The 25,486-nt window shown below is 37.8% G+C and overlaps 3 protein-coding genes across 3 annotated transcripts; 1 reads left to right on the forward strand and 2 right to left on the reverse strand.

The window, feature by feature from the left end:
- Window positions 1–933: 933 nt before the first annotated feature.
- On the forward strand, window positions 934–3,093 carry LOC115753017. Its single transcript, XM_030691484.1, has one exon. The coding sequence runs from the start codon at window positions 934–936 to the stop codon at window positions 3,091–3,093; it is 2,160 nt and encodes a 719-aa protein (XP_030547344.1).
- A 5,343-nt stretch (window positions 3,094–8,436) lies between these two features.
- LOC115753025 lies at window positions 8,437–9,192 on the reverse strand. The gene has a single exon (XM_030691494.2). It carries the CDS (start codon window positions 9,052–9,054, stop codon window positions 8,629–8,631), a length of 426 nt encoding a protein of 141 aa, XP_030547354.1. The 5' UTR covers window positions 9,055–9,192; the 3' UTR covers window positions 8,437–8,628.
- A 13,295-nt stretch (window positions 9,193–22,487) lies between these two features.
- LOC115753016 lies at window positions 22,488–22,913 on the reverse strand. Its single transcript, XM_030691483.1, has one exon. It carries the CDS (start codon window positions 22,911–22,913, stop codon window positions 22,488–22,490), a length of 426 nt encoding a protein of 141 aa, XP_030547343.1.
- Between the last annotated feature and the right edge of the window lie 2,573 nt (window positions 22,914–25,486).

Here is a 25,486-nt window from a genome sequence, read left to right on the forward strand (position 1 = left end):
AAATAAAAATAAAAATTATGGACAAAAAAATTATTTTGTTTGGGAAATTCATATAATTGTCCATGTTAACACCGATCACATCATGTAAAACGGTTGAGCATCCACGTCGGTAATTTCCGACCAAATGACGACGCAAAAATTCAAAAGAGATTTTCCTTACCAAAAGACGAAAGATATTTTTCGGTTCATTTTCGGGTCTCGGTTGAACAAGATTTTCCTAGAAAAAGGACTTTAATCCACGAAAGGAACGGGAGCCTAAACCGAGCATCGTATCAAAATTGTGTCACTTCTAGTATCCACTTTTCAATAATTCAATTGGACAAAAAAGGAAACTCAAGAAGGTTGTACTTTTGCGAAAGTTTAGAGAGTAATATTCATTTACCACTACCCACCGGTGGGTAGTTACGTTGGTTGAAAGTCCTTCCCTCATCGCTGAGGTTGAGAGTTCAAAATCCGCAGTTGCTAGCGTCTTAAGTGGGGGGCCATAGTGGTGGGGTCCTGTGCTAGTCTTCCCCGAGGTATAGTCGTCGGCCGCAGGAGCTGTCCGAGCTCTGTAGGGGCCGTGGGTCCCCGAAGGGGGCCCGTCGGATCCTCGGTTACCAAAAATATATATATATATATATATACCACTTTTTGTTTTTTTTACTTTGATTGCTCGTGCGATCTTGGAAATAAATCATTGTGGGTCATGTTTTCCCTCCATCATTAGAGGTCTGACTGATGAGTTAAAGATAATTTTTATAAAGTGGTCTCAACCATCCTACTTTTGAGTGTTTTAAGTTCCATTCTCTTTTTGACCCCCCAAAAAAAAAAAAAAATTTCGCTTTCTCTTGGAACCGAAGAAGTACAAAGATCCTTCTTCTTCTTCTTCATCAACGCGCCCATGCAATTAGCAGTAGCAGAAGATAAAGAAATCGAAAACAAAAAACAGAGATGGGAGGGCTTTTTAACTGGATCGGGGACAGTATGGAGGAGAAATGCTCTGGTATGACAAACCAAGATCCAAGGAGAGCAAAATCAAAAATAGAGGCAGAAATAACAAAAATAGAGGCACTGCTGGCCATCACTACTGCAATCTCAGTCTTTCTTGGGGTCTCCGGGTCGTTCAGGCGACGCTGCGGCAATGGCGCATTTGCGATGGTGGCCTTTGGGGCCTATACCCTTGCGCCCGCTCTCAGTGCGTACACGCTTGGCCTTATCCAAACGGCTCCTTTCTGCCGTTTGCGTTTGCCTGTCTGGGCGACTTATCTGATGGTGGTTCTAGGGAACGTGGATTCCTACACTGCGCACAGGATGGAGGACATTGAACGGTGGAAGTCATTTAAAGTCCACTCCACTGCTACATATATCATGATAAGTTGGATGATCGCTTCATATGCGTTCATTTGGGGTGATCCAATGGTGTGCATTCTTTTCGTGGTTCTATTCCTGAAAGTCGACGAAAGAGCACGTGCTTTGATGCTGGCGAGCAATTCCGTGATGCAGAAGAACTTCAGGTTCGTAGCAGATTACATGAGCACCGAGCACGATTCAAATCATGGAGATCCTGCTACAATGCGTGGGTACAGATACTTGGTGAGAGTCCCAGAAGAGGCAACAACAGCAAAATGTAGGCGAAGGGCAGCTCTGTGGCAGGATGGGGTTGCGCCGCAGTATCGACAATTGTTGGAGGTGACAGATGAAGTTATCACTGTCGATCAGGTTTGGAACTGTGAAGGTTGGCTTCTAAGTGTAAGCGGAGGAGACCGGGATGGCCGACTCAAGGATCTTTGCTTGTCTTTTTCGCTCTTCAAGTTCATCTGCCTGATATTCACTGGCTATTCATTGCCCCAGCAAGCACACGACAAGTTGCGGCACTTGATTCAACATATGCTTTCTGAAGAGAATGGTCATAAGCGAGTTTTCCGAATCATCGAAGTAGAACTTGCATTTCTTTTCGATTTATTCTACACCAAGTACCCAGTCAATCTCCGTCGGCGTTGTACATTGTATAGGTTGCTTCTACATCCCATTGTGGTTGTCTTTCCCGCAAGTATACTCTTAACTGCGATTTGGGGTAAGGTGGTGGTTACTAACCTTGCAACCTTATTGTTATTGATGTCAATTCTCGTTGTCGAGCTTACACAGTTTGGCATCATGATCTTCTCGGAATGGGCAAACGTGACATACATATGCAGGTATGTGTGCAACGAGCGGTGGCGAAGGAACATCTGTGTCGGGAAGTTGATCAAGATTATGTGCCGAGTTCGGTTAGTGAAGCCTTGGGGAAGACAACTGCGTCAATACTCGTTTCTCAAATCGTATAGCTATTCTCCAAGGATGTGCATATATAATAGGCTCACTGCTGGTTATCTCGACCAGAAAAGGAACGGCCAGGAACAAATTGCTCCCACCAATTTGTCTGAGCAAGTGAAAAAGGCGATCGTGCAGTCTCTACGGCGGGAGCATACCGGCTGTTTGGAGAAGGGCCGAACATCTTTGAGGCTCAACGGCTGGTTTGATGACCTCTCATGGGCATGTAACCTCGAGACGACTACTCATGTTATAATGGTCTGGCACATAGCAACCACTTTCTGTGAGCATAAAAAGCCTCCAGCAGGCGCTCAACTTTCGCAAGGACAGATGGACAACTTCGGCGTAGCGACTAAGCTATCGCAATATCTTGCTTACTTGGTTGTTTTCGCCCCGAGGTTGCTCCCCGATCACCCTTGCAGGACTGAATACATTTTTGATTGTGCTGTCAGCGAAGGCAGGAGATTACTTGGAGGTTCCTCGGTTTCAATGGAAAAGAGGATTCAGGAGCTAGAGACTGTCAGCAACAAAAATGAACAATCCATCGTGGGCCGAGGCGCACGGCTAGGAATGGAGCTTGTGAGTAGAGTAGCGAATGAGGAGCAGATTTGGAAGGTCTTGGCTGACTTCTGGGCGGATATGATGTTGTATGTGGCTCCTTCGGATGATACGGCGGCTCATGCTAAGTACCTCACCACCGGTGGCGAGTTTGTGAGTCACGTTTGGGTTTTGGTCTCTCACGCCGGCGTTACGAGAGATCTACGCGGTGGCGAGCAACACGATGATCCAGAGAGGAACTGAACTTGGCCTTATTTTATGATTTTATGGCTAATCAACTGCGTAAAACGTATGCATGGTTGTGTATGTTTGTAGTAGTCTCTTTATCTTGCATGGATCCCTGGTTAGACTCTAGAAAACTCTCTCGTGTATGATGCATGATCCTCTTCTTCTTCTTCTTCTTCTTCTTCTATTTTGTGGTGTAATGCTTTGCTTTATCCAGAATATGTCAGCGATGGCTCGAATTGGTTGTGCATTTCTAAGATTGTATTATGTCGAACATGGACAATATGTAACTTTTTTTTTTTTTTTTTTTTGTGGCTTGTTCGTACTTTTGCATGTTAGAGTGTATGCTTTGAAGGAGTCTACAATGTTAAGAGCACGAAGAAGAAATTCAATGGCTTTACCCGAGAAGATCGCTCAAGTCCGAATCTGTCAATATATCCAATTGGATTCATTTTCATTCAAAAGTTTAAGCCAATAAATTATACACCAATCAAATACCATATCAATTCTATAATGCAAGACTTTTCCAACACAACTTACATGTGCATTTCAACAATTTTCCCCTCACATATGATCTTACTATGAGGTCTGCTCCCCCTTTAATCGGGTATCTTTTTGTGTCAATATGTCTCAAATTGAATCTCATCTTTGTTGTTTGCAAGGACTACAACAACAACAACAACTACCACCTTCATCCCTGGTCTCTCTCCAGACCGAACCATTGAGACCACATTGCTACACCCGAATACCCACCTTCACCATGGATATGCTTTGTCGGACCGAACCATGAATTCTTGGAGTTTTTATGGTAAAAAAATAGTTTAGGGTAAGTTTGTCATACATGTATTAGTTTAAGATTTTTCGTAGTATTAACTCTATAATCTTTTATCCTGCTCCTTTTTCTTTTTTCCCTGGCAATCTTGCATAGTGTTTTTTTGTTCGTTTGTTTTTGAAAAGCAATATATGTCGTTCAAGATTGTAACTATTTTATTCCAAAACAGGTTTATCGAGTGGTAGGCCATGGGCTCAGTTCCCCGCAGGCGCCACTTCAGCACCCCCGATCGCTTGGCCCGAATCCTTCGTGAGTAGAACTCGCGAATGCAGGCCTGAACCACGCGCGCACACGCTAAACAATATTATCTAATCTAATCTAATCTGCCTAAAAAATAAAACTAAATTCTGGATATTCTAATATAACACCTAAATTGAAAATAAATAAAGAAATAAAGCATCAAATACTCAAATTGTAAAGATGTAAATCCATTCATGATGTGCCCCACATAAAAAAGAGTGAACTTACAAATAAATTTTGGCTCCGTTTGCTTCGTGGAGAATGAGTGATTTGAAAAATATTTTTTTATAAAAATGACAGCTTGTATCACTTACAAAGATTAATGAATGCAAGATACTTTCATTTTCAATGGATACGATTAGATATAAATTGTTTTTGGTTACGAAAATATTTTTCATTAGCTAATTATTTCAAGCAACACAAGCAATCCTTTTTTAGAAAAATCTTCCAAACCACTCATTTTTTACGAAACAAACGGAGTTTTAGGATTATGCGAATCACTTTATACAGTTAGAACACTAAAAATCTGTATCGACACACTACCACTACGTGTCAATGAGGTTGGTTCTTGTATCATTTAATTACTAATTTTGTATGCTAAATCTAATCTAACATTTTTTTCAATTGGTATATTCTATAAGTTAGCTCTTCATGTAGTTTGACCAAAAAAAAAAAACATGAGTGGTGTAGATATATCATGTGGAAGCCTATGAGCTTTCTCAACTCATGCAATAAATCGCTAATGGATTGCTTCAGTGGCCATTCTTCTCGTTTGGGAAGAGAAATGTGAGAAGTTCGAATCTCCACCTTCGGGGGGAGGAAGCAAGATTTCACAACCTGTACACGGTACATAGCACATATATTGTAGCTTGTATAGTAGAATATGATAGAATAGAATCGAAAAAAAAAAAAAAAAAAAAAACCCCCTTCTCTACTCACCTAATCTATGCACATCGCTCTCTCCAGGAGGTTGGCCGCCTGTCCTAGATCTTCCGGATAAGGTCAGATGCCAATTGCATTTATTAGCGCAAACTGTGCGGAACTCTCTCTCTCTCTTCATTGGTTGACCATCATTATACGTTCTCATGGGAGCAAAGTCGACCCTCTGAAACCCTAATTTCCACGAATAAAGCGAGCGGTTCAGAAGAAAGCTAGTTGCAGGAAAACTTCTTTTCTGTTCTTTATCAGTTTATCTGGGTATTTTTGTTACGTTGTGAATAGAAAGTCCGCCCTCAAGAAAATGCTACGTTAGTCTTCTCCAATAGGCAAAGTGCCAAAGTTAGATAAGTAATTTGAGAGTGACATCCCTTTCGTGCCCAGATTAAAGAACTTTAACGTGGAATAATGGAACGTGGAATAATGGTTCTGAAGAGAATAGTTTATTGACTGGTGATTTTTGGGTCCACGTGTCATTGCTATGATAAAGAAATCAAATTTTTGACTCATTATCACCTACAATTCATTTGAAAGGTGAATTGTTTAACCATTCGAGTGCATAGTTATATGGTTATTCAAGATGTCCTCCCTTTCTTTAAGCAGCTCTTTTCTCTGAAAACACAGACTAAAAATACTTGTACAATTTCAAATTAGACTCGAATTACTCCGTTGTCGATAAGGAATGACTTATCACATTCATACACAATTTATAGTTCGAAATTACATATCTTAATGAGCATCGCTTGACCGAATATTCCACTCTCTTGTTGACCGGACAAAACTTATGGGGTTTAATTATTTAAAATTCTTCTCCTAGCAAGTCTGAGCTCCGCCTTATCTCTTCTTGTATGTCTTAACAACCATATTGGAATTGACAAGCTTCCAAAAGGATTTGCATTCGACATGCCAATCCATTTGCATCCCAACAACCAATCACTTGCTACAACTTATTATAATATGCTTCACTTAAGGGCGCGAAAAGGAATCATTTAAAAAATATTTTTCTAAAAACGATTGCTTGTCTTATTGTCTCGTTTACAAAAATGAATAAACGGAAAATATTATTATCGTCCATGAAAATTTATACACATTAATTTCGATTGACAATGAAAATAATTTTCATTGACTTTTTTTTTAAGCGGCATAAACGATGATTTTGAAAAAAATATTTTCTAAATTATTTAATTTTTCACGAAATAAACGTTTGATTGGGTCATGAAACACAGTGCGCACGTACGCACAAAATAAAAACAAGTCGACTTTCTTCTCGCTTCTTAGTGTACGACATGTAAGATCTTATTTTATTTGTGGGGAGAATTTTCTGGCTCTGACGCTGTCCACGTACGCCGCCTTTTCTGGTACAAGCCTTGCATGCGTTGTTTCACACGTGGCGGTTCATCATTGGGTGGAAGCCGTGTGTCAGCACCCTGGCGTATCGCTTTTCACGCTGCGCCGACAAATTGATCTACCGCTCGATGCGTGGCCTCAATCGCGTTTATTTGAAATAGGTAGTGACTATGTGATAATTACTCATTGATCCATGCAATTGGAGGGAGTTATCTTTTCTGGAGTACGATTATTTCACTGAAAACGTCTTATCCCTGAAATACGATTTTAGCAAAATTCAATGATCGGAGAAAGTAAATCATTTTCCGGGGCTCATTTACGATGAAAATAAGTTGGCAAGAAAATTGATAATACGGTATTTGATAATGAGCGAATCTACCAAAGGCATGTTGTATGGTTAGAAACGACACACGTAAGGAACAAAAAACTAGAATCTAAACGTATTCTTTCTTTATTTTGTTATTCATCAAAGTAACAAGAATTGCAAAAAAAAGAAAAAAAATAGGAAATGAATTTTGAAAATATATTTGTAAATGTTTTTGGGAAAATGCAGATGAAGTATTCAGGAGATGATAGACAAGATTTATGGAAAAAAAGAGACATGACTTATTGAAAAAGAATAAAAATCAATGATAATGATACTTTTCTTGTTAGAAATAGAAGTCGTTTTCCCATAATTTAGACACTTTTTCAGCCTATGGAAAATATTATTTTTTCTACCGATCGAGCAGTTTTCCGTCATTCAAACGCCTAAAATACAATTTCGGGAAATCATTTTTCCATCAACCAACTAGTTTCTAAAGATATCTCAACATGATAACTGTATCCTCTATTGCTTGATCATTACAATATGGAACATATAATTGTGATGCCTAGATTTGTCCTTATTCAACATGAATGTGACAAATCATAAGCATCCAAATCAGGGCAAATCATATAACCTGAAGCGTCCAAGAATCTTGTCGTCTCTTAGTTACTTTCCTTGCTACTGCTTATCAACAGTCTCAAGAAAATGAATGCTTCTACCAACTTTGATTATTTAACATTGATGATAACGTACCGGTCGATAGCTACTTCTTTGTTTTTTATAATCGCGAAATGACACGTGCCACATTATGCCATTATTTTTTGCCCTAAAAAGAGCCCAATCTAGATCTAATTATTAACAAGTCATAATCATACCAGTTCATTTCTGTATGTGATTTGGAAGATTTCTCCATTCACCTAACCAAAGTTGACGGTACTATATGACCTTACACGGCGCTAGCCATCTGAAAATGATGTGGAGCCTACCTTCTCCACCATTACCTCTTTAAATTGAGAGAAAATGTTTTTCTTACCTTCATTCCAAGGAATACCACCGAATTTTATATCCCGGAGTTCGGATAAAGCGGTTTAAGGACTTTACTTAGGTCCAAGCAACCCCGAAACATCCATTATTTCTTTTTTTATTTTTTATTTTTTGCGGTGAACCCTCAATATTAAATTTGGTGATTTTTCAACAAAGGTTTTACATACCATAATAGTCGTATATTAAATTCACAATTCTTTTGGGTCAAAATTCACAACTATTTAAGATAAGGACTTTTTTTTTTAAATAATTACCAAGACAGTAAGCAAGACCATTATAATATTTGATACACGAAATGACGTGACAGACTTTAAACATGATTCATTTATTTAAACGATCACTCAAAGTATCATATCACTTGGTATATCAATCTTATGTGACCAAAAAAAGAACGAGTATTCTACAGCTATTATTTACATACATGTTAGCTATTTCTAGTTAAAATTAAAAATCTCCCATGACCTATAATACCCATTTTATTTTTTTTTTGCTCTCCAGAAACCCGCAATACCTTCAACTATACTGTTTATACAATTATATGACACACAATAAAGAAAATCCCTCCCTACAGCTGTTCAAGAAGGGTTTTCAGACAGTGCAAATTAAACCCACCGTTAATGCAACAAGCTGTCTGTACATTTGCACTTCTGATTTTAAATGCTGAATTCCGCAGTCCGTTACGTTGAATGAAGTTCTGAAAAGAAACTCAGAAGACATAAAAAAAAAAAAAAAATGGAGATGAAAAAAAAAAGAGGACATTTTCATTTTCTTGACATTTTCCTTCCCTTGTTTTTTGCCCTTTTTTGTGTGCTAGATAACAATAATGAAGTCTCCAAAAGAGACCTTCTCATGACTCCAAAAAGCCGGTCATTCTAAGAATTGAATCCCGCACTTCACTCAAATATCTCCCCTTGAGCGTCCTCCCATGGCTAAAGCACACCGAGGACGCCATCCTTGCGGCCACGCGCTGCCCGATGATCAGGTGTGGCGGCACGACCTCCCCCGCGTCGTCCCCCTCCTCGAACGTGTAATCAGATTCGGGGGACCGGATGAAAGTTTCCGGGATATCGACCGGCGGCGAATTCGTCATTTTCTTTTCCTTGGCCTTCTTCCTTTTCGATTTGCCCTGCGCACATGACTTGTCTTGAATCCGCACCATCATCCTATTGTAAGGACTGTAGCAGTCATGCTCGTCTTCGCCGCTGCTCCGATCTGTTATTGCTTGGTCTTGATCACTGAAAACTATGTCGGATTCTTGAAATTCGAAATCCATGAAGGTTGAGGAGCGAGAGATGCGAGGTGTGATGATCTGAACAAGACAGAGAGGTGGGAGGGATTTATAGGTGGTGGTGAATGAGAGAAAGAGAGAGAGGTGAATGAATTTGGAGAATCTTAAACCGTAGTGAGCACACTTTGTGATTGTTAATGATGTTTTGTCCAAGTATAGATTATTGTAAGAGGGGGGGATTGAGTGTGGTCCCATGTATCTTCTTCCTTTTCTTGGTTTCTCTCCCTACAAGTTCTTGAGTGCGGGGTTTTTCTTTCTTTGCCTTCCTTTCTCTCTCCAAGTCGGCTGCCTAAATAAAACAGCTCCCCCTTTCTTACGGCTCACGGATGTTTTGGTTTTATAGCTTGTATAGTTATTCAATTGACGCGGCAAAAATTAGATCCAGCGAGAGCGAGTCTCGCCTGCCTAGCAACTAGCCAAGTCGGCCTCACCCAGCAATGGCGAGGTTGAGAATTGCCAGCCGACCTAGGCAAGGCCAACCTCACCCCGGACGACGAAGTCGAGCCTCCTCGACGACCTCGCTGGCCACAATGAAAATCAAAAAATAAAAAGAAAAAAAATAAATAATAATTAATCCATCAATCTTTTAGAAGAATATATAAAAATTGGCCATGCAGCGCTGATGGCGCGTCGTAAGATAACCGATGTCTATGTCACCGATTTCCTACCAAAAAGCCAGATCGACCGAATTGGCAAATTCTCAAAAGATTTACTCCTAAATTGGTTAAATCAAAAGGTTTATGACTGAATTGACATAAGTACAATATGTATATAACTTTTTTTTTTAATAATTTCCCATGTGGTATGAAAATTGAATAGAATATACGGATTGTATATTTAAAATATTTCCAGCTTAATTCAAATATGGCTTCAATTGCAACTTCTTGTTTCTTGTGCTACAAGGTAATGAATTGTGGAATATGAAATGCATTGCATGGTATAAATGCTAACAAACTCGTTAGCTTTCATTATCATGTGTTTTTGCACCGGACAAAGAAGATGTTATTACATTCAGGATGTATCTTATCTTGGAGGTGTTTCATACATGTACCAGCTCTATCGATCTCTGAACTTATGGTTAAGAAGTGTTCGTTCTTTATTTTTCATATGAAAAAAGTACCTTTTTGGTTTTGTCCCGTAAAAATATAATATTATTCGCATTTTAAAAAAATGTGTTTTTATTTACTTGTAGATGAAGTCATCTCTTGATTTAACAATTAGATACCCACTTTCCCATTGCACATGCTATGCCATAGTCTATAGTCTACGAGATTGGAATGTCAAAATTGATTGTAAAGGAAGAGATATGCTATTAGCGTATAGTTATAGTTACACGATCAATTCTTATATCATGTATTTGAGGGTCACTATAAATCCATTTTGAAATATCCTTGATTACCTGTTTCACAATTATTATGTCAATGAAAGGAAGAGTAAATTGCAGGTTTATTTTATCTATCACGTTCGTCATATCTTAAGGTGGCTGGTGAGGCCATGGCCGCACGGCCCGCTGCCGCGGGCCAGGCTGGTCGGGGATCGCGAAGCCCTTGGCCAATGGCAGGCGAGCTTCGGCAACCCTCGCTGGAGCTCGCCAACCACAGTAGTAGCAGGTTTTGCAGAAAACATACAAAAAATATATTAAAATATTATTAACAATTATCTACACTAGCGTCGGTAATGCCACGTCAACACCGACCGGCAAAGTGGACTGAATTGATACAATTGCAAAAATTTTAGGATTCAACTAGCCAAAAAAAAAAAAAAAAACTTAGGACTGATTGACACAATTGCAATAGGTTTAAGACTTTTTTGATAATTCTTCTTTAAAAAAAAGTCCAAGCTTCTGCATAAGCCTATTCTCTATAACATAACGTCTTTAATTCAGAGTAACTAAAGCATCTTCAATTAGCGTAAAGAAAATTCAAAGTCAACCTTATCAACCATTAATTTGATGGTAAATTACCGATAAAGTGGATAGTTACGATTCACAAATTGACAGCGGATAATATCGATCTCGAAAAATCTGCTTTGAGCCGTGCTTTAATTTGTCTTAATTTAACCATGGGATCGAGATTATTCATGAAATGCATTCCTATATTTTCATAATTCCTTTAATAATCCTTTTTTCTCTCTAATGTTATGATCATGATCTTTCCGTCATCATCTTTCCAATTTGTTCTTTATTATTATATAGTTTCCTTACTTGTGCCTGACGACAAAAGTTCTTTTTGGGTTCGTTTTGCCCTTTTTGGATCGATGGCTTGACATGACATGGACGAAATTCACAAAACCTTTATTGCTTGTGCCTCGTCCGAGTTAGAACACAATAGTTGCGGTCATGTCTAACGAGTGGATTCAAGTCGTTTTCCCTTCTCCAAAAGCAAGGATTTGCCTATCTAGCCCAAGCTTGATGACATTATCATTTCTAAATGTTATGTATCAAACAACTCAATTTTAGGCTCAATCCCCTAAAAATTTTTCAACTTTATGTTTAGTCTCAATTCTGCCGCACATATTTTTTTTTTTCTAAAACGAAGTTGGGAATTTTAGATCCAATCCCAAATATGCCTCGAAATTTTATTGTCTAAAAAAATATTACGGACTTTCAATTTGTTCTTGAATCTACCTCCGTTAACTCTCCGTCCAAAAATTGTCATTAGTTGTTTGGCATAGCATTTCCACGTTGATAATAAATCCACATAAGCAAAGTAACATTGAAAGTTATCTTCAAAATGAAACCACTCTTTGCTATGAAAATTATGGAAATCAAGGATGACTAATGGCGAATTTTGGACAAATGGCTAGCGGGGGCATATTTGAAACTAGAGCTAAAGTTCGGAATAGATTTAGGACTAAACTTAAGGCTATGGATTTTTTCTAGACGGAAAAAAAAATCGGGCAAATTTGGACGGGACTTAAAATTGGAGTTTTTTGTAAATAAAAAGAAAAGTTTGAGGCAGAATTGAGATTAGATATAAAATTAAGGTTTTCCTATAGGAGATTAGGCCCTCAATTTTCTGTCTTACTATGTGCTACAATAGATTCTTTTGGGCAAGGATATGTACCATAATAGACCATCTATGAAGAAAAATAAAATTTATATGGTGTGCTTGATCCACACACAAGTCCAATACTTGCATTGAGCCAATTTCGTGGTGTGTTTTTTTTTGGTTGAATAAGGATTTGCGTTCTCATTAAGTAAAAGTTTGAGTGGACAAGATACATGCTTCAGAGCATAGCAAATCTAAACGACAAGTAAGGGGAACTAAGTTGGAAAACAAATTTTTAATGCGGTGGGCCTTAGTAACCCAATCTGCAATTTTATTACATTTTCTCCTGCAATGGATCATCTTCAAATTTCAAAATAGCTTTGCACTAGCTCGGGCTTCAGTGATAATTGCACGTGCTTCCCAACTGACTTGATTTATACCTTTGCTGATTGTCCACACCAGATTAGTTCAGTCACTTTCTACTTCAAACTTCCATTCCTTCTACGTCTCGAAAAATCTTAGGGTTTCAAGTCATGCCTCTGCTTGTGTAATGTTGCATATTGTGCACAATTAGAGATGTTTTGTGTCTCGAAAAATCTTAGGGTTTCAAGTCATGCCTCCGCTTGTGTAATGTTGCATATTGTGCACATTTAGAGATGTTCTCACTCATGTTTCACACGTTTAAATTATTTTCTTTCTCTCTAAATTAATATTTACTATCCCCTCAAATTTTTGTAGAACACGTGATTCACGTGTAAAAGATATCGTATTTACATTAGATGAAACAAAAAATACAATTTTTTAAAATATTTTTTAAATCTTCTTAATTTTTGAAGTTTAATATATTTAACTTCTTTTTTTCTTGGGGGTAGTAGCCCCATGAAAACTTTTTCTCTTTCTTTTTTATGAGTGAAAACTCCCATTCATGTCCATAATCAAGAAATCATGTAGCAAGGCAACTATTCGCCGAACCTTTCAATTCATACCGCGATGCATAGGCGCTAACACACTAGAAATTCTTCAAGTGTGGATGAGAACAAAGTCCGCATCGATTTTGTAGATATAAATATCGTTTTCCTCCTTCGTGAATGCAGAAGAAAGAAAAACAATGCGACAAAAAGATATTTAGAAATAGTAATTGCAGTCATTTTCAGAAAATGGAGTGCATGTACGTCAAGTACCCTAATCAGCAAAAATTCTCCTCTTACAAGTAGTCTTTGTGTTGGTCTCTTCCGCCGCCCCGCCCCGCCCCCACACACAACCCCACACAACCCCCCCACCCCCCCAAAAAATAAAAAAATTCCCTCCCTCCCTCCCTCTCTCTCTAATTTTGATTTATCATGCCCGCTTTGGCTTTGCAATTTTCCATTTTTTGCGTGGGTGAATCTAGACTTGTCAAATGGGTGGATTGGGTAAAAAATGGTCATATCCAGATTGATTCATTTAACCTGTTTTGACCCATTACTATGCAATACAAATCTAACGACCCCAGCCTGTATTACTTAAACATTTCAATGTTTAACCCAATCTAGAAAAACTTATTTCTTGTTTTAAAATAATTATATTACTAAAAAAATTTCATGCAACACAAATTTAGTGGATAGTTTTTATAATTTTCTTGAAAAAATTCTGATTATTATTTTTAATTTACTATTTTATATTTCTTTTTTTTTCCCTATGAAATCCAGCAAGGGCAGTCGGCCAACCCTCACCAACCATAGGCAAGGCTTAGACCCGGCGATGCCCCTTGCCTGTGATCGATGAGGGTCGGTCCGCCCTTGTTTGTGTCAGACAAGGTCTGCCGAACTTCGTTAGATAAAAAGAAAAAAATTAGGGTTAATACCATAAAAATCTCAAACTGGTATACTTGTGATAAATTTACCCCAATCTATATTTTTGGCCACAAAAAATCTCAAACTGGTACACCTTTGACAAATTTATCCTAAACTATTTTTTCGATTACAAAAAATCTCAAACTGGTATATCTGTGACAAACTTACCATAAACTAATTATTTTGACCACCGAAAACCTCAAACCGGTACACATGTGACAAATTACCCTTCGTTAGTTTCCGTTAAATTGGATTAATATCATAAAAATCATAAATTCATACATCTATTATAAATAGAGGGTAAAAACCCTAAACTTGTATATCCGGCAATTGCCATGTGTCATCCAAATCAGTAATTTAATGATAAAATTTTAAAAAAACTAACTAAGAGTAGATTTGTCATGAGTTTACCAATTTGGGATAAATTTGTCAAAGGTGTACCAATTTATGATTTTTGGTTATTAAAAAAAGCTTGTGGTAAATTTGTCATATGTATACCACTTTAGGGTTTTTTATGGTATTAACTTAAAAAATTAAAAGTTAAAAATTTTAAAAAATATATAATAAAAAAATGTTTAAGAGCATGGCATCTCATGAATGGGTTGATTCAACTAATAAAGCTAAATGGGTTATAAAAGGGTTTAAGAACAAACCCATTTACAACACAAATAGAATTAGACTTATAGTTAAACCCATTAACAATCCAATTATTAAAACTTGATTAACCCATATTTGACCATCTCACTGAATATGAGTTTTCAATCCATTTTGACACCTTTAGGCGAACCTAATTTGAATTGGTCATCAATATGGTTTTGAAGAAAGATAGAAATTCAAAGAAAAATATAAGATTTTGAGTGGAATTTTTGACACTAAATATAATGAGGAAAATATAACACTGATCTCCTAGTCTCTCTCTCTCTCTCTCTCTTCCCTACAAAAAATCACAGTATGCAAATTTTAGCACGGCCAAGATTTTTTCTAGTCTAATCACTGAAGTGAATACGAATACACAAAGACTGATGAGGAACTCATCCAATTATTACATGCAAATGACCAAAATGACAAACTATCCCTAGAAAACAATCTCACCCTGTTTAGGAGGAAATGTCTGAAATTTCTTCCAACGAGACTTTTCATTGTTGGCTATGTGTTTCTGTATAAACCCACAAAAAATTAAAAAAGAAAAAACCATAGCCCTCTGTCTCTCACTCTTCTCTCCTACTCGTTCAACTATTCCTTCGTCTTTGTTTCAAAGTAACTCAAACAAAAGACCACCGTTAATTTTCACTGGCTAACTTAGAGCAGAAGCTTAAATGGATCTGTCGAGGCCTCGCGTTGAAAACGTTGGTGCCTTTCTGGGTGCAAAGACGTTAAATTTACAAGGGTGAGGGTTTTCAAACCTACAAAGATTCGGTTTGCGCAGTGTATAGTGTAACAGAAGAAAGACAACCATTTGGTTCGATATTGAACAGTTCAACTTGAATTATGTTAATCATTGGGACGTTCTGGCTCTAATCATGTTGCTTAATCAACCCTTGATTATGACTTTATGAGCCTGAAACTGCGCATGAACTGGGATGCCATCAGAGTACGAAAAGCTACAGCTTGGAGCCAATGGGGTTTGGTCTTGCATTCTCCGGTTACTTTGAGTGCATTGTGAAGCATTGGTGCTGGAATGAAATTTTCTATATTTGATTAAAAGACTTGAAGATAGGAGATCGGTGTTGTTAAGTATTCTAATGATCCATCTTAGGCAAAATTAAAAGGAAATGGGAACTGAGGAAATAAAGGAGATGCGGAGGAATAGAGGAAATTGTCCACAAAGTTTTAAAACTATTGCATTTTTACCAATTGATTACAAAACATTTTTCCGTTTTGCAAATCGAGTCCATCTGGCCAATTTTAGCTAGAAACTGCTAACGTGGATGTCGGCTATACTACGTGACACGGTTGATGCTGACATGGTCATTTTCAATAATATTAATACTTTCATAAATTTTTATTAAGTTTTATTGTCTTGTTCTTCTTTTTTTCTTTCCTTATGTTTTCCTTCTTTTCTCTTTTTCCCTTTTTATTTTCTTTTTCTTTAGCCGAACCTTGTTGATGGCCGGCGGAGGTTCCCGACATCAAGCTAGGCCCGCCCTCACCTGGGCTACTGAGGGTTCTCGCTCGATCTGGTGGAGGGCCGCCAGGAGATCAAGAGCCTCAGGGTTAATGAGGCCACAGCGATGGAGAACATCACGGAGTTGAAGAAGCTGCTTTCCGAGAACGACATCAAAACGGATGTTAGGAGATTGTGAGGAAATCAAAGGCTTTGAACTCGAACACCGCCAACGAGAAAGAACACAGAAGGGACAAGACTGAGAAAGGCTTTTAGCTTCAATCTGAAGGACCCAATAGTGTTCCCTAGACATAGGGACAGTTGTGATAACGTCAACGACAAAGCGAAAGACGATGAGGACGAAGACAACCCAGCCTCCCCTGAGGTCGCCTAATCTCAGGCAAGGTGGCCTGAGATGCGCGGTTTAGGAGACCCCAAGCAGCCGCTGTGAGTTGCGAGATCCTGGTCTCGCTTGAGGTCGACCTCAAGTGAGGCTGGTGGCGTCTCGCTGTCCACTCGCCCATGGCTGAAGCCTTCACCAGAAAGACTAGGATTTTCGAGGACAGTTTCGTATTATGAAGCTATAGCGAGAGTTAAATCGAAAGAAAAAAATGTCTATTTGCATTCGAGAAATACAACATTGCAATGCACCTCCAGACTTTGGTCTAAAGGCCTTTGAAAATGTAATTACATTTCCCCAAAACTCTCCAAAAAAATTGACAAAGACCATTTGTATTTGGTCACCCTTCAGAATGTTGAACCAAAAGGGGCTTAAAACTCATGAATACACGCCTGAAGCACACAAACTAAGCGCAACAAAGAGAATGTCTCAACATTTCATTAATTTTAAGGATACGTTATCGTTGTATGGACTACGAAGTACTTTTTATAAGTAAAAACCTAAAGAGAAAAAAAAATTCAAACCATAACAAACAACTACATAGTCATACGAACTAGAAAAAAAATGATACATATAGTCTAATATAATCAGATCTAATTTGCTGGCCACTAAAAAAATTAAACTAAAATATCGAATGTTCCATTATAATCGCTAAAATAAGACAAATAAACAAGTAACGCATCAAATTATAAAATCCTAAATCAACTAACTAAAAGATGTTAATGGCGGACTTGATTGTGGCTGAAGGGGTCGCGAAGGCTCTCACTTAGGTCCGGCGAGGGCTGCCTTGCCTTAGGCAAGCAAGGGCCTCACCAATGTCCCATTTGCTGGTGAGGGTCGTCGGAGACTATCACCGGCCACAAAGAAAGAAAAAAAGTAAACAAAATCCAAAATTTAAAATATTTTTTTTTTCATAATAGTTTAAATTTTCTTCAAAATATAATTAAAAATGCCCATATCAATGTTAGTTGTGTCATGTAAGACGACTTACGTTCATATCAGCAATTTCCGGCCAAAATTGACAAATTATAAAAAGATTTAGTACTAATTAGCTAAATTATCTGATCATAAAAAAAAAGAATTAGCCAAATTAAAAGATTTGTGACTGAATTGAAACAATATACGATTTTTTTGGCAAATTTTCTCATTAGCTTTTAAATATACCTCGCGTAGATATGATGTGGAAGGGTGGAAGCTCTTTGGTCAATCCTTGCAATCAAAATGAAAGGATAAGGTGGATGCCAATTGCATTTAGGAGCGCAAACTGTGGGGATCTCTCACCATCACGGCTCTCTCTCTCTCTCTCTCTCTCTCTCTCTCTCTCTCCATTAGTTGACCAGTATTATATTTGTGTGCATGAAATGATTGTTCAGCATTTCTTGTGCCAGCAAAGCCGGACCCTTTCAAACCCCAATTTCAAAGAATAATTTGGCCACATGAGAACTTTTTTTATGGGTACCTCTGTTACTTAGCGAATAGAAATTGGGTCCACAAGAAAATGCCACATTAGTCTTGTCCACTAGGAAAAGTACAAAGTTAGATAAATAATTTGAGAGTGACATCCCTTTTGCGTACAGATTATTATAGAACTATAACCCAATATAGGTTACATGCCACGTGGAAGAATGATTCCGAAGAGAATAGTTTATTTACTGGTATTTTTGGGTCCACGTTTCATTCCTTGGGTTTGTTTGGTTTCTACACCGACAAATTCGCATACTGAAATATTAGATATTATTTCATCTATGATTAACGAAAAAAATAAATACATTTTTGGACTCATCATTAGCTTCAATTCATTTGAGAGATGAATAGTTTCTCCATTCAACCGCGTAGTTATATGGTTATTCAAGATGTTCTCCCTTTCTTTGATTAGCCCTTTTCTCTATCGAGAAAAAAAAAATTGAAAGCTACTTCTTTGAATACATAGATCACAACTATTTGAGCAATTTCATATTGAGCACGATCCGAACTACTCCATTGTCAATGAGGAACGACTGATCGCATTCATATAGGAATATGCTTACATGGCAGTTTTTTTTTTTTACCGTAAGATTAACAACATGCTGTGAGTCACAAAAAGCAAATAACAAATAATTGAAATTATTGTGGGGTTCACTCCTTCAAAAATTTGTGGCCCATAACATGCTGTTATTCTCATTGTCATCAAAAAATTATTATTCTAGCAAAGTCCGTTCATACATAGTGACTGTCGAGCGTCAAGGACCTTCACCTAATGTTGGCGAGGCCGATCCTCGCTGGCCCTTGCCTGTTGTCGGTCATCGAGAAGGCCGACGACTAGGGAGGAAGAAGGGGAAAAAAAAAAATATCTATCTTATCTCTTCTTGTATGTCTTACCGACCAAATTGGAATTGACAAGTTCCCGAAAGAATTAGCAACCGTCATGCCAATCCATTTGCATCCCAAACAACCAATCACTTGCTTTCAAACTAGTTAATAAATCTTACTTCTCTCCAGTCTTTGGATTTGATTGGTGTGATGAACTACAGCACATTCCCACGCACAAAACAGAGCAAAAACCAGTTGACTTTATTCTCTCTTCATCTTCTCCACTCTTACGTGTCACTCTCTCCCAAAATAGAAGTTAACGAATGAAAAACTGACCCATTGAAGCCCTAAATATTAATATAGAACACGTGAAAAACCTTATTTTATTACGGGGGTGATTGACAGAAAATTTGGTTCTGAAGCATTTTAAGGGCCGCGATGTTGTCCGCGTAAGCAAGTGCATGAGCTTGACGTCAACTTATTCGGTCCCTTCTCCTTTCCTACAAGCGTTGGACACGTGGCAGATCATCTTTAGGGTGTAAGTCGTGTGTCAACACGTGGCATCGTGTGCTGGTCATTGATCTGCGCTCGATGTGGGGCCCTCACTCCATCTACCATTTTTTTTGAAACAGTCCATCTACCATTTTTTTTTTTTTGGTCGAACAGTCCATATACCTTACGAAACCTAAAAATGGGGTCAACTATGTGGGTGAGATACGAGTAATTTTTTTTTTTTTTTGGTAAGGAGTGAGATACGAGTAATTAGGCTCCAAAAGTTTGATAAACTTCTATTTAGTAAACAAAAAATAAAGTAGAGGTGAGCGGTTTCGATTTGGTCCGGCTCCCTTCAAGAACCGAGAATCGGACCGGTGGTCCTGATTTTCAATTTTCGACATGATCGGTCTGATCCGATTTTTGGATGGTCTATTAGAGCCGGTAAATTGGAGCTAAAGTCGCGCATATAGCTTGGACTATGAGTAATTTTTTAAAGCAGATCCGATTACATCCTTTGCCCTTTTTTTTTTCAGGGACTTTCTCTGTTTTGTTGAGGACTCTTCTGGCAAGATTTTCATCTGCGAATTGGTACTTGGTGGGTTCTGCTTTGTAAGATCAATGAGAATGATCTGTTCAAGCATGATTGGAGCCAAGGGAAGAAAGGACTCGGAAAGAAAGAAGGGAAACATTATTAGATCCAGGGTCACGTTTAAAAATAAAAATAAAATAAAATTGACCGGTCCGGTCTTGTACCCACTAGAAGCTGGAATCAGGCTGCCTGGTCATCAGTTCTAATTTTAAGAATAAAAAACCGGACCGCCACCCTTTGGAATGGGGAACCGGACCACCAGTTCGGTCCACTCGGGCGGTTCCCGATTCGATCGGTTCAACTTGCTCACCCTTAAAATAAAGTGGGTTTTGTACTGCCTGTCCTCATTTTACAAATGTATGTATCCTGGAAATTATTTTATAACTACAATCAATTTAATTTTAATTCTCTGTGTATTTGTGTGAAAATTAAAGTCAGAGAGATGATTGACCGGTAATATTTCTTAGTTTCTAAAGAAACTCTCAACATGTTAAATGTTCTACTGCTAGGCCACCGCAATATGGTAGGGGCGAGCAATCGGGCCGGTCATGCCGTGAATCGAGAACCGAATTTAACTGACCTTACCCGATTGTATCAAGGCCTGGTCCATAAGAAGACCGATTTGCTTATTGGTGAACTGATTCAAAACCAAATTCTATGTTGTTTTTATAACCCGTTATCATTTCTCGCTTTCTGTTTTTTTTTTCTATGGTAAATTTCAATACAAGCATATATATTTGATTCTCAAAGAAAAAAAAAAAGAAACAGAAAAAGGAAACCGGTTCTAGACCTTGGAACCAGCCGATTCAGTCTTAGATTAGTTCTAGAAAGACACGTTCAGCTCTTGATTTCAAAACCTAATTTTTTTCTTTTAAGATTTCAAATTCTCGATCCGGAATCTGTTTACTCTCGAACCGATTATCCCTACAACACAACATATAATTGTAATGCCCATTTTTGTTCTTATTTGTGACCATAGACAGCTTTACTGAACAGAGACAACACAAATATTAATGCACCTGCAAGTTCAACATCAATATTAAAATCACAACCATCCAAATCTGAAATAAAACTATAAAAAAAAGTCCTAAACCTATTGTAATTGTGTCAATTCAGTCCAAAATCCTTTTTTTTTTTTCACCAATTGAGTCCTAAACCTTTTTGCATTTGTGCCAATTCAATCTATCCGGCTAACTTTGATTGGCTAACGTGACACAATTTTTAATTATATTTTTCAATTTTTTTCCTTTTTCCTGCTTCTTTCTCTTGTTTTTTCCTTCTCCTTCGTCGAGTCGATCGGCGATCCGACAGTGGTGACAGCCGTGCAAGGCCGACCTTATCGGCCACTAGCGAGGTCGGCCTCGCCCAAATTGGGCAAGACCCTTGCCTATGCCCGATCGCCATTCAGCAATCGACTGGAAGAAGAAACAAAAGAAAAAAGAAACAGAAAAAGAAAGAAAAGAAAAAATAATAAATAAATGAACAATTCAAAAATAATAAAATATTATTAAAAAATTATTCACGTCCAATCCGGCCAACTAAACTTGACAAGATGGATTGAATTCATAGAAATAACAAATGTTTAAGACTCAATTGGTAAAAAATAAAAGATTTAAAATTCAATTGGCACAATCACTATAGATTTAAGACGTTTTTGGTAATTTCCCTCCAAATCCGAGCATGCACAAACGTGGGTAATGCAACAGGCGATCATAACCAGAAGAGTCCAAGAATCTTGTCGTCTCTTAAGAATTACTCTATATGCTTATAGCAATCTCATGAAAGTGGGCTCCTCTACTAATTGTTATCTTCTAATAATGATGATAATGTACTTGTCGAAAGAGCTATTTTTTTAACGATGTGAAATGACACAACCCACGTAATGCCATTGGTATTTTTCCCTTAAAAAGAGCCCAATCTACATCTTCCATTAGATAAGACATAATCATATCGGTTCATATACATTTGATGCATATCTTTGAGTACCTATCAACTTTACTTAGATGAATGGAGCAATCTTCCAAACCACAGACAGGTAGCAGCCCGGAAACATCCATTACTAATTTTATTCGCAGTATACCCTCAATATTAAAGTCGGTTTAATTCACAAACATTCAAGACGAGGACTTTTTTGTAATTACAAAGATAGTATACAATGCAAAGTCAACTATTTTAAACGATCACAAAGTCTATCATATAACTTAATATACTAATTTTGTATTACTTAACTATTGTTTTTTTTTTTTTCAGAATTACTTAACTATTGTTTACTTACACATATATAACGGATTGTAATTAAACTTCATCCCCCGTGACCTGCAATGTTCTTTTTCAGACTATACTGTTTATACAATCATACGACATCCAATGAACGAAACCTCTGCCTCAGATAACAGATGCGGTAGGGTTTTCAGACAATATACATTAAACCTTCCATTAATGCAACAAGCTGTCTGTACATGAGTTTTAAGGAAGTAAAATGAATTGCACAAGAGCCCACGTTTCCACATTTCCGATTTTGAATCCAGAGTTCTCGATTCCATGGAATGAAATTCTGAAAAGAAGCAGAGAAGACATCACGAAAATGGCGATGGGAAAAAAGAAGAGAAGGACATTTTCATTTTCTTGACATTTTCCTTCCCTTGTTTTTTGCCATTTTTTTTATTTTTTTTGTGTGCGCGCTCGGGTAACAATAATGAAGTCTACAAAAGAGACCTTCTCATGACTCCAGAAAGCCGGTCATTCTAAGAATTGAATTCCGTACTTCTCTCAAATATCTCCCCTTAAGCGTCCTCCCATTGCTGAAGCACACCGAGGACGCCATCCTCGCGGCCACGCGCCGCTCGACGATCAAGTGTGGAGGCACGACCTCCCCTTCGTCGTCCCCCTCCTCAAACGCATAGCCAGGTTCAGGGGGCTGGATGAAAGTTTCCGGGATATCGACTGGCGGCGAATTCGTCATCCTCTTCTTTTTGACCTTCCTAATTTTCGACTTGCCATGCGTCCACGAGTTGTCGAGAATCGGCACCACCATTGTATTGCGGAAACTGTAGTAGTCCCGTTCGTCCTCGTCGCTACTCCGATCCAGGGTTGCTTGATCTTGATCGTTGAAAACTACATCGGATTCTTGAAATTCGAAATCCATGAAGATTTGAGGAGCGAGAGATGGCAAGTGTGCAGATATGAACAAGGTACAGAACTGGGGTTTTTGAGAGGATGTATTAATGGTGGAGGGTGGGAATGGGAGGGTTTATATAGGTGGTGGTGGTGGTGGTGGTGGTGGTGAAGGAGTTTGGAGAATCTAAACCGTAGCGAGTACACTTCGAGATTGTTAATGATGTTTAGTCAAAGTAAAGATTATTGTAAGAAGGGGGGTGGGGGATTGAGTATGGCCCCATGTATCTTCTTCTTCTTCTTCTTCCTTTTCTTGGTTTCTCTCTCTACAAGTCCTTGAGTGCGGGGTTTCCTTTTCTTTGCCTTCCTTTCTCTCTCTAACTCGGGCTGCCAAAACGAAACAGCTGCCCCTTTCTTACGGCTCACGGCTGTTTTTGTTGTATAGCTTGTTTCGTTATTCAATTGACCTGGCAAAAATCACTTTCTTTCGTGCATAACCTATCTTATATGTATTAGAAAATTTGTGTCTCCATTACAGATTTTGATTTGATTAACAACTGAACGGTTAATTACACAAGTAATTTTCACATTATGGCACGTGATTAGTACTTGACTAAGATTATGTACAGCATAAGTTATTTGAAAAGTGAAGTACTTTCCTACATAAAGAATATAATGGAAAAAAAGCCACCAAGAACCTCAAACTATGACAAATGTGACATATTTATCCTTAACTTTTTTTTTTAGGATATAAAAAATACCAGATTATGCTCATCGTGACACATTCACTCTAAACTTTTTATTGTAACATAAGAAATCCCAAACTTATACTTATGTATTTATCATCATCCGTCAAGATGCCGTCGGATGATTTTTCAGCTACAATAACGTAGTTTTTATTTTACTTAAGCCCCGTGAGCGCCATGCTAACATTGTTTGCCTTCCAATGTCCATATATGTAGATTTTTAATGGTGCTCATTGACGAAACCTTGATGAAGGGTAAAGATGCCACATAGGCACAAATTTGGGATTTTTGGTGTCACAGAAAAAAGTTTGAGATAAATATGTTATAGTGGGTATAGTCTATATTTTTTTAATTTTTAATTCTCTTTTTTCCTTTTTTTTCCTCTCGCCGTTGCCGAGCCTCTAAGATCGGCCACAAGCGTGGGTCGGCGAGGCTCGAGCTCGCCTGTGGCGATCTCCGGTAGGAAGAAAGCCAAAGAAAAAGAAAGAAAATAAAATAAAAATTATCAAAATAACAGATTTTTTAAAACCTCAACAATTGTCCATGTTAGAGCTAGTCGTACCACGTAGGATGTGCGGCATCCACGTGAGCAATTTTCGGCCAAATGACGACGTGAAAAATGAAATAGATTTTCCTTAAGATATGAAATAAATATTTTCCAGTTTATTTTTAGGCCTCAATCATATATCGAAAAGTATTATTATTTTTTCTGAAAAATGACATATTGAAAAACATTTTTGAAAAATATCACGTTTTCGCGAAGGCAAACAAAGCCTTCAATATCATCAATTTCTCCCCGATCTTTTCTTCACCTCGTGCAATTTGACTACCTTTTCCCCCCTTTTCCCAACATTTTGCTTTCTTTCATTGAATTATTTCGATCCGTCCGATCTTAGTCAAATGCGATGGTCAACGATGGTATCCCACGATAGCGATATCAACCACTCAATGGGCGGTGGAGATAGCAAGTGTCACAACAATAGTTGCGTCAGACTCACAGAAAGTTTTTTTCTTAATATCTAAGTTTAAAGGAACAGTATAGTTCTATGGAGCTATATATACAAACTCGTCAATCATTTCGAAACTGTCATCAACTCCGGTCCCTACATACGAAAAAAATTGTCAAAAAAGATCTAAACCTATTATACTTTTATCAATTTAGTTATAAATAATTTAATCTTGTCGATTCAATCCTAAATCTTTCAATTTTGTAAAAGTATAAATTGAGAAATAGCAATTTTTTTATGGAGAGAATATAACATATATGAAAGCGGTGCAACACGTGTGCCGTGACGTCGCGGGTCTCTGTCGTGAACTTTTATCCCATCGGTATTTCAGGCCAAGGGGGAATATAATCAAGGTCGTTTTCTTTGACTCGGTTTTTCTTTCTTGAGGCTTTGATTTTATCCGTGAAAACTCCCACATCCCAAGCCCGTTTTCAAGAAATCGTGGAGCAAGGGCGAATATTCGCTGAAGCTTTCAATCAAAAACCAGGAATGCATAGAGGCTAACACGCTAGAAATTGTTCAACTGTGGATGAGAACAAAGTCTCATTTGTGCATGTGGAAAAAGCAAAAAAAAAAGTGCGAGAAAAATACTCTTAGAAATACTATTTGCAGTCATGTACGTCAAGTACCCTAATAGCACATGTAATCATTGTGTCGGTCCACAAAAAATTTAGTTTATCATGCCAGCGGTAGAAATAAAAAAGAAAAAGGATACGATCATTGAAAGCCCTAAAACTTGTCAAAAAAATATAATTGAATTCTAAAAATTATCAAAAAGTGCAATCAAGTCATAAAACTTGTAAAATTGATGGAATTGAGTCATCTATTTAATTCCATCTAATTGGCTAACA

Source organism: Rhodamnia argentea, chromosome 9 (genome assembly GCF_020921035.1).
Source record: "Rhodamnia argentea isolate NSW1041297 chromosome 9, ASM2092103v1, whole genome shotgun sequence".
Classification (NCBI taxonomy): domain Eukaryota; kingdom Viridiplantae; phylum Streptophyta; class Magnoliopsida; order Myrtales; family Myrtaceae; genus Rhodamnia; species Rhodamnia argentea.

Coding starts and splice junctions, on each gene's coding strand:
- LOC115753017 (XM_030691484.1), top strand. CDS start 934: ATGGGAGGGCTTTTTAACTGGATCGGGGACAGTATGGAGGAGAAATGC.
- LOC115753016 (XM_030691483.1), bottom strand. CDS start 22,913: ATGGATTTCGAATTTCAAGAATCCGATGTAGTTTTCAACGATCAAGAT.
- LOC115753025 (XM_030691494.2), bottom strand. CDS start 9,054: ATGGATTTCGAATTTCAAGAATCCGACATAGTTTTCAGTGATCAAGAC.